Below are 9448 nucleotides of genomic sequence, written 5' to 3'. Positions count from 1 at the left end.
CCGCGCAGGGCCAATGGGAAACCGGCTTTCATAGGGACGCCTGCGCCGGCGCCGCCTGGCAACCAATGGGCGGCTCGCTTACAGCGGCGGCTCGCTTTTTGAATTGGGGTCGGCGGCGGCCGCTCATGGTGCTGGAGAGAGTGTGCCGGTTGCGGGTTTGACGGTGAGGAGCGGGCCGGGCGGTGCGAGCGGAGAAGGAAGGGGGGGGCTACGGCGGGGCCGGGCCGGGCGAGGGCTGAGCCCGGGCCGCGCACTGCGCAGCCTGCTCCCGACGGCCCCTGTCCCCTGCGCTCGGCGCCGGCCCGGCGAGCGGGTTTTGATCGTTCGTTACCGCCCTTCCGAGCGAGTAACTCCCAGGGGCCGTAACGGGACGCGATCGGCTTTCGCCACGCGCCCTGAGCGCAGCCCCTGGCGGGCGCTGCACCTGCGGGCGGGAGGCCTCCCTGCCCGGCGGGAGGCTGTACAGCGCCACCCTGAAACAGAGCTCCTCTGCCCCCCAGCGCTCCGGGAAAGCGCCCCGCCAGCGGGGACACTGCCCAGTGCCCTGGGGGCTACAGAAAGTGCTGCCCAATACCCCGCATTAAGACCGTTTGGGGGAGCACCTTTGTTACAGTAACATTAAGTGTCCTTTTTAACAAGAGTAATTGTTGGGGGTGGGCGGAGTGTGTGTGTGTATATATGTAAACAGTTTTCTGCATGTGGGCAGCTTTATTTTTTTGTAACTTTAAATAAACACTCCTGTTATCTTTTGCCCAGTATTTCAGGGATGTTTTAAAACATAAAATGAGACTTTTTTAAATATAAATGACTGCAAAAATTATACAGAAAAGAGAGCTCTTTCAAATGGGGATGCACAGTGTGTAGCTTTTTTATTAAGCGGACAAAGACCCTGCTACTTGTACTGGCATGCATTTTTGAATGTTTACACTTGTATGCATGTAACAGGACTCCATGTGACCATTAATGGCAGGTTGCCACCCCCCCTCCCCCATTGTTTTAAATACTGCTTTAATAGACTTTTGTTCTGCATTTCTAACTCCTCTTTACTTGATATTCTGATACATCACATCCTCCTCTTTACTTGATATTTTGTTTAACTTGTGTAATTCTTGCCTACCATACCGTGGTATGTCTGGGGAACTTAATGTTTGTAAAATATTTAGGACCTCTGTGCAAGAATAGGGTCCTTCTGAACTGTGGAGGGCATCCCTTCTCCTGGCTATTTACAAGAACTATAGTAAAGAGCAGAATTATCAGACACATAGATAAACGTGATTTGTTGGGGAAAAGTCAACAGGGCTTTTGTAAAGGGAAGTCAGGCCTCAGTCTATTTGTGTTCTTTGTGGGTGTTAATAAACATGTGGATAAGGGTGGTCCGGTTCTTAAAGTGTATTTGGATTTTCAGAAAGCTTTTGACAGTCCCTCATCAAAGGTTTTTAAGCAAGCTAGGTAGCTATGGGATAACAGAGAAGGTCCTCTCATGGATCAGTAACTGTCTAAAAGATAGGAAACAAAGGGTAGGAATAAATGGTCAGATTTCACAATGAAGAGTGGCAAACAGTGAGGTTTTCCAGGGATCTGTACTGGGATCTGTGCCATTCAGTATATTCACTAATGATCTGGAAAAGGGAGTGAACAGTAAATTGGTAAAGTTGCAGATAAGTAAGTCCAAGGCTGATTCTGAAGAGTTGCAGGGGGATCTCTCAAAACTGGGTGACTGGACAACAAAATGGCAGATGACATTCAACACTGATACATTCAGAATAATGCTTGTTGGAAAAAATAATCCCAACGACCCATATATAATGGTGTGGTCTGAATTTACCTGTTACCATTCAAGAAAGAGATCTTGGAGTCATTGTGGATTATTCCCTGAAAACTTTTGCTCAGTGCACAGTAGTTGTCAAAAAGGCTAAGAGAATGTTGGGCACTATTAAGAAAGGGATAGAAAATGAGACAAATATTATAATGCCACTATATAAATCTATGTTGCTCCCACACCTTGAATGCTGTGTCCCGTTTTGGTCACCCCATCTCAAAATTGATATAATGGAAGTGGAAAAGGTTCAGAGAAGGGGTAACAAAGATGATCACAGGTATGGAATGGCTTCCTTATGAGGAGAGACTAAAAGGATTATGGGTGTCAATCTTGGAAAAGAGACGACTGGGGGTAGAGATATGATAGAAGGCTATAAAATTGTGACCGGTGGGGGAAAACGTGAATAGAGAAGTGTTATTTACTCTTTCCCACAATACAAAAATCGGGGGTCACCCAATGATATTAATAGGCAGCAGGTTTAATACAGAGAAAGGGAGATACTTTTTCAGACAATGCACAATTAACCTTTGGAACTCATTGCCATGAGATGCTGTGATGACCAAAAGTATAACTGAGTTCAAAAAAGAACTAGATGGGCTAATGGAGGATAGGTCCATCAATATCTATTAGCCAAGATGGTCAGAGATGCAACCCCAGGCCCTAAACCTCTGACTGTCAGAAGCTGGGAGGGGAAGACTGGTTGATCACTCCAACTGTCCTGTTCTGTACTTGGCTCCCTGAAGCTCTGTTACTGGCTGCTGTCAGAGATAGGATACTGGGCTAGATCCATTGGTCTGACCCAGTATGGCAATTCTTTACCCTAAAGGCTTTTCTGCACATACAGTGCCAGACCAGTGCATCAGCACCAGTCTTTAGTAAAGACACTCCTACACCAATGGGAGAACTCTCCCACCAGTGTAGTTAATCCACCTCCCCGAGAGGTCATAGGTATGTTGGTGAGAGAAGGTCTCTCATTGACTTAGCGCTATCTACATGTGGACTTAGGTCGGTATAAGTGCATTACTCGAGGGTGTGGCGTTTTTCACTCCCTTGAGTGATGTAGCTATACAGACTATAGGTCTGTAGGGTAGACCTGGCCTATGTCAGTATATAATGCAAGATCAACCTTGTTGTCTGTAAAATAATGTTGGTCTTTGTTACTTAATTGATTAGGCATTGCACTCCTAGCTCAGATGCCACATTCCTGGAATTTCTGTGTCCTCTCCCCCCATGCAGTGTTTTAACTTGACTTCAAAGACAACTATTTTAAAAGGGCATTGTATTTTACAAGTTTTGTTTGTGTTTTAAGAAAAAACATCAGTTCACATTGTAAGCAAAAATATTTATCCCTTTTGAGCACAGTGAATTGTATGGTTATCCATGTTGCAGATGTCTTTCCTTAAAATAATAAAAGCGTAGTACATTTGGGAGCATAAGAAAGAGAGAATATCTGCAAAAAGTATACTTAGCACTTTCTCCTTGATTTTATATAGTACCTATACCATGGTATCTTAAACTTTTTTCATACTGTTTCACGTTTCCTCAAACCACTGTTCAAATACTTTAAGCAGCATGATGGATCACAGAAATTACATATTTCCAAACCTACTTACAAAAACATGGTTCTTCCTAGTCAGAAAAATCCTGGCCAACTGAATTGATGCTTCAGGTAAGTGGACCTGGCTCTCTAGTCAATTCCTTAGTCTGGTGGGAGTTTGAAGGGACCTGAGACAGGGATAGCTCCTTTTCTGAAATTCACAATTGTTCAAGCAGCTTCTCAGAAGATGGAGAAACAGTGTGCGGACAAGGAGTCAAAGGATCCCTTAGTGTGGGACAGTGAACTCTGTGAATGGGTACTAATGTTCAACAGTCTACTCTGTACTGTTTTCACAGGATGAAAGTTTACTATCTAGCACTGGGAAATTTATGTTGCAGCTTTGCCTGTTGGCGTCCTGAAAATTCACTGATTCCACACCTCCATGTCAGATAACTGAAGAATTTTATATTTAAATGCTGCACTGAGTAGTTTATTAGTACTTTTTTATAATACTTTATAATTCTGTATGTAGATAATGCACTTGGTGCCTCCATGAGGCTTTCCGGTGATGGCAAGGAACCCTTTTTCTCTGTCTGTGATAAGGACTGCATCACAGAAATTACCCAGCAAGACAGGCCTGAGGAACTCCAACAGTAAGCTAGACAAATCTGGTCAAAGCTTGTGGGAAATCTGAGGTCTAGTGGGTTGGCCTGTTACCACAATCTTCTTTCTTCAAACTTTCACCTTTGGAAAATGTATGCAAAGCCATCTCTTTTTAGTGTGAACTTCTCTGAAATTAAATGCAAATAACACGGTTAATCCAGCTTCCTGAACCTCTTTCAGATCATGTTTAACAAAATTCCTATCTGGAGTAAGCAAGCAATTTCTTGAGATCCTGGATCAAAATAAATCCTTAAACCTGACTCTTTTTTTTTTTTAAGGGAACACTGGGCTTTTTACTCCCATATCCCTAGCTATCAAAATGCTCTGTCTTCATGTAGTTTTCCTCAAAAATAGAATACTGTGAATTACCTGTAAAAACTATTTCTGTGATTGTTTGTTTGTATAAACTCTGTGACTCTTAAAACAGTTCTAGGCTCAGAGGATACTACTCATATAAGTGGGATTTGTTAGTAGTTTTAATATTTAGAAGTCTAAAACTAACTTATCTACCTTTCCACAGGACTTTTTACGGACTTTTTTTAATATGTACTCTTCAGATTAAACTTATTTTGGGTACTTATTTTGCAGCTGCTGAAGAGAAAAACACAGACTTGATCATGACTGACAGCAGTATGCTAGTGACTGACACCGGAAGGAGTCTTTTGGGAGATTCTTCTGTTCTTGATTCAAAAATTATAGAAACTTCCAAGGAGAATATATTTATTGGATTGGCTTCAGATGTTGAAGGTAACAGGAAAAGCCTTTTTCAATACTGTCACATTTGTTTGAATATTGTTTCTTGGAAGACAAAATGCCTGGGTAAATTCATGCCACTACTTTAACTTTTTGTGAATTCACCAAACTATAGTAAATTTTCTTGCTACTGAGGCTGTTGACCTAAACTAGACAATAAAGGTTCAAAAAAACCCCAATCCTTTGTTAATCAAAGGAATGATGTATTTTGTCCTTTGATTACAGGCCTGTCTGTTCAGTACCCATCTGTTGCTAAAAAGTGTCAGTCATAGAATCATAGAAATGTAGGACTAGAAGGGACCTCAGTAGTTCATCTCGTCCAGTACCCTGCACTGAGACAGGACTAAGTATTATCTAGACTAGACCATCCCTGAAAGGTGTTTATCAGTGGTCACCTTCGATGGGAAAGGTTGAGTAAACTGGTGTTGCACATGCTATTAATTGTTCACAGATGTGCATTTGTATGTCCCAAATTCGTTAGGTTATCTTTGTGGCATGGCTGCAACTTTGTCTAGAGGCAAGAAGTAATAGGATTAATCTGTAGCAAAGGAGATTTAAATAGGATGTGTTTGTTTGTTTGTTTTTTGGTAATATCTAAAATGTAGGGATGATAGTTAAGCACTAGAATAGGCTTCCAGGGGAGGCTGTGGAATCCCTGTCATTGGAGGGTTTTAAGAACAGGTTAGACCAACACTTGTCAGTGATGGTCTAGGTTTACTTAATCCTGCCGCAGCATGTAGGGCTGAACTAGATGACCTCTTGAGGTTCCTTCCAAACCTACATTTCTGTGACTGATGCACTGTGTAATCCATCAGCTGCAAGCTTGGCTTAAAGAAGAATCTTGTTGAGGCAGCATCCAGTCTTCAGAGTTGAAATATTCTTTGTAAATACTTTTTTGAGAGAGGACTATGGATCTTGGCAAGATACCAGTGTAGTTAGCATGTATCAGAAATACCCACTTCTTCAGATGCAGTGTAGTTAGCATGTTTCCCTACATTATGGCTTTGTTTTTCTATTGGTTATGAATATTGCAATTTTTTCCCCCCTGAACAGAGGAAATGCCTCAGATTGAAACCAGAGTGGTTTTAGTTCAGGAAGCTGGGAAACACGAGGAACTCTTGAAAGCCTTGGAGGTATGTGGCTTGAACATAAAGCAGTCATCATAATGACATTGTTTTGACAAACTTCATGTAAGTAATGTAATCTCATACCGAAGTTCTCCTCTTCCACAGACCGTTAAGATAATGGAAGTCCCAGTTATAAAGATAAAGGAAACTAGTCCTGGTAAATCGGAAGAAAAACTAATAAAAAGTATAATTCATATGGTATGTCAGGCATCTATGCATATATGATTGCATGCAGCATGTTGCACTTCACTGGGACTGGAGTGCACAAACACTTAACCTTCATGATTTCTGATATTTGGGTGTGATTGAAGGCACAATAAACAATGTTCCCTATGGTATAGTTTGAAGCTAGTTGAGTAGAAACTTGTATCAAATTTGAAACCGTGCAATTTGCTTAAATGTCTGTACTGAATCCCTGGACTAACATATTTGGTGTATTTAATGTGTTCCGTACTTGCATATGGAACTCTCAGATATATGTAATGCCAAATGCACGCTTCTGTGCCATATGCACACTTAGACTTTTGTAAGTTTCTGCTATGAACTCGCTTCATAATCAGTTAAATGGCTTTCCTGATTCAACAGTGAAAGCTGCAATTTAAGATTGTTGCATGAACAATTCTGTAAGGATTGTTGTTTTCTTAATGTGAAGGATTCTAGAAAATAGAGTTTGGACCTAAAGCCTCCAGATTCAGAGCAGCCTGTAGTTAAACCTTCTGAAATATAAAGTCTAATTTCGTACAGCATAAAACATTACTTTATGGAATCTCTTGGCCTGCAGTTACAACTTTAAATTGCTATTTTTAGTGACACATACATTAGTCCAAAATACAAACGTTTAGTCCGAAATACATAACTACATTCAGATGCCCTGAAGGAAAAGATACAATTGTTGTTGTACAACAGAAAACTGAATCCAATTGAGTTAATGTAACAAGATGTTATTTGATCTTATGCTCTTCTTATATTGTCAGTGTGACCCACAAAGACTGAGGAAATACCCTAAAGAGAGGTAAAACAAATACTTTGGACTCTTAAACAATTCCTTAAGTTCAGAATCTAAAATCGTTTTAGAAACCTAGATCATCACAAGTTCAGTGCTAGAAATACAAAAATCACCTCTCTTTGTATATCATTAAACAGAATATGTAACTTTTTGGAACACTGGTGAAAGCTGTAAAGTTGTCTTTGATACTAAATTTCTTTAACACTTCAAGATAAAAATCTAAGAATGACATGCGTAGTAAATGAATGTTGCATGAATGACACTTTAATTTTTTCACACAATATTAAAATAAAGGAAATTAAAGTGCCCTATATAAAGATGGAATCGGTGGAAGAGTTTGGGGATTCTGAGTCTCCAGAATTTGAGACAGTCTTCGTTGTAGCAGACTTTCAAGATTCCATCTTGGAGAACTTGTGCAAGTTTGACTGTCGTGTTCTTGGACCTCCAATAGTACTTCATTGTGCTCAAAAAGGAGAGGTAAGTATTCAGGTGAAAGCAAATGACCTTTTCTTTTACTTTTATTTTTAGATGGACATTTACATGTGTTGTCAATAATACTAACATAAGGAGTGTGACTACATTCTTCCTGTGGTAGACATTTCATTTAAATTGCAATATAACTTTCCTTATTTACATAGATGAAGATCTTGTATTGTGATGGCATAGCTATTCTGAATCTCTAAATTCTTCTGAACTGGGGGAATTGCTGAAAGCTGTATCAGTCTCTCTCAGGGCAGAATTCTGGTCATTCACATGTCAGTGTTTCACCACACACTTAAATGGCCTTTTTAAAAAAAAAAATAGTAAGCACCCTTGGCTCTAACTAACTTGACATGGGATTTGTTGTTGCTCAGCACTTCTGAAAAGTAGGCCATAAATGCAGTGTGAGTGGCCTGCAATTACCAAGTCAATGTGCAGAAGTAGCTCAAGCCTGTCAGTTATGTTCACAAATTACACCTCTACCTCAATATAACGCTGACCTCAGGAGCCAAAAAATCTTACCATGTTATAGGTGAAACCGCGTTATATCGAACTTGCTATGATGCACCGGAGTGTGCAGCTCCCCCTCCCCCCCCGCCCCTGAGCACTGCTTTACCACGTTATATCTGAATTTGTGTTATATCAGGTCACATTATATTGGGGTAGAAGTGTACTTCTCTTCCCCACCCCATGGGATACTTTTTCCAGCATTTCTCTGGAAAGATATTAGACCTGGTCTATATTTGGTTTGGTTAGTGGTGTGAAGTTTTTAATGAAAATAGTCACCCCAGTAAAAGTCCTGGTGTAGATGCAGTTAAGCTGGTATAAAAGTGCCTTATACCATATAGTTTATTCCTTTTCATGTACAGGAATAGTTATACGCATCTCTTATGCCAGTTTAAGTATAAGTGAATCCACACTAGAGGGATTGTACTGTTTTAACTATACCAGTGCATTATTACTTGTAGCACCTAGAATGGTTAAAGCAGTATAACCTTTCTAGTGTAGACAAGGCATTAATGTAATGTATAGTGTGTGGTGTGTGAGAGTTTTTTGTTTTTGTTTAAGTATGTTGCTTCCTTTTCTTTAACACTTTCAAGAGTCTTGGCAACAACATGAACCCCTCCCTCTCATACTGCTATTTGCAGGTTATTCTGAGAAAGGGAAAGCTACTAGGAATTAAAGTCCTGAGGAGTCCAGTTGAATTAACTCTAAATAACTTTGTATTTATTTAAAAAAAAAAATCTGCTAGTAGTGATGCCTATGTTAAGTACCATTTGAACCACCCAAGAATGAGTATCCGGCATAGATGGAAAGTATTTTACAATCGTGTTCTAATCGCCTTTAAACGTCTGATGTTGACTAAAGAATATTCAAAGTAGGATTTCTGACAGACAGGAGAAGTGCACAAATACTATTTTGTACCAGGAAGAGGTTTAAGGAAATACAGATGCTAATTACTAACACTTACTTGAAATTAATAAATTATCTGAAATGCTTCTCTGCATTGGAATGCTGCACTGAGTGAGTAAAGACCGCTTTAGTGCCAGGGACTTCTGTTCAACATGGTTGCTATATGGTGCAGAAGAAGATACCAACAGTTGGGGGGTGGTAATGCTCTGTTGCAGGACAATAGTGTATAATATGATCTTATAGGAAACATAGGGACACCTATGATAAAGTTACAGTTGTAACTAGTTTACAGCACAGGATACAGAGATACTTCAATCATTTCACCAAAATACTGGCAGTTCCTATTTCAAGACATACCAGAAAACAGTGAGTCTTGTTAATTGGTATCCAGTCGGTATCAGTGCATTTTAACAAAGTTAAAATCCTGTAGAGCTACTGTCTAAGTTTTTTGTTTAACTTTTTTTAAATAGCTTGTGGTTCTGACTACTCTAATTAATCATTATCTGATTTCAGCCTCTACCTTTCTCATGTCGTCCATTGTACTGTGCAAGTATGTTGAATCTGGTGCTGTGCTTTACAGGATTCAGGAAGAAAGAAGAACTAGTAAGATTTTGTCTTACACCCATGTCCCCTCCCCTTTCTTGAACTGA

General features: G+C 40.1%; 1 protein-coding gene across 8 annotated transcripts in view; it reads left to right on the top strand.

Moving 5' to 3' along the window:
• Nucleotides 1-9448, top strand: part of ECT2 (epithelial cell transforming 2) — a 45277-nt gene continuing 35829 nt past the window's right edge. The window contains exons 1-7 of one of the 8 annotated variants that reach the window (XM_039489169.1): nucleotides 1-163; nucleotides 3889-4009; nucleotides 4608-4766; nucleotides 5826-5905; nucleotides 6005-6097; nucleotides 7200-7382; nucleotides 9312-9401. In XM_039489169.1, coding sequence (XP_039345103.1) covers nucleotides 3925-4009; nucleotides 4608-4766; nucleotides 5826-5905; nucleotides 6005-6097; nucleotides 7200-7382; nucleotides 9312-9401 — 690 coding nt within the window. In that variant the 5' untranslated portion in view covers nucleotides 1-163; nucleotides 3889-3924. The remainder of the gene's footprint in view (nucleotides 164-3888; nucleotides 4010-4607; nucleotides 4767-5825; nucleotides 5906-6004; nucleotides 6098-7199; nucleotides 7383-9311; nucleotides 9402-9448) is intronic. The other 7 variants (XM_039489166.1, XM_039489173.1, XM_039489170.1 and 4 more) reach the window with 7 other exon arrangements.

This window comes from Mauremys reevesii, linkage group 9 (genome assembly GCF_016161935.1).
Source record: "Mauremys reevesii isolate NIE-2019 linkage group 9, ASM1616193v1, whole genome shotgun sequence".
NCBI lineage: Eukaryota > Metazoa > Chordata > Testudines > Geoemydidae > Mauremys > Mauremys reevesii.
Note: the sequence above shows the minus strand (reverse complement) of the source record. Positions and strands in the feature narration are given on the sequence as shown.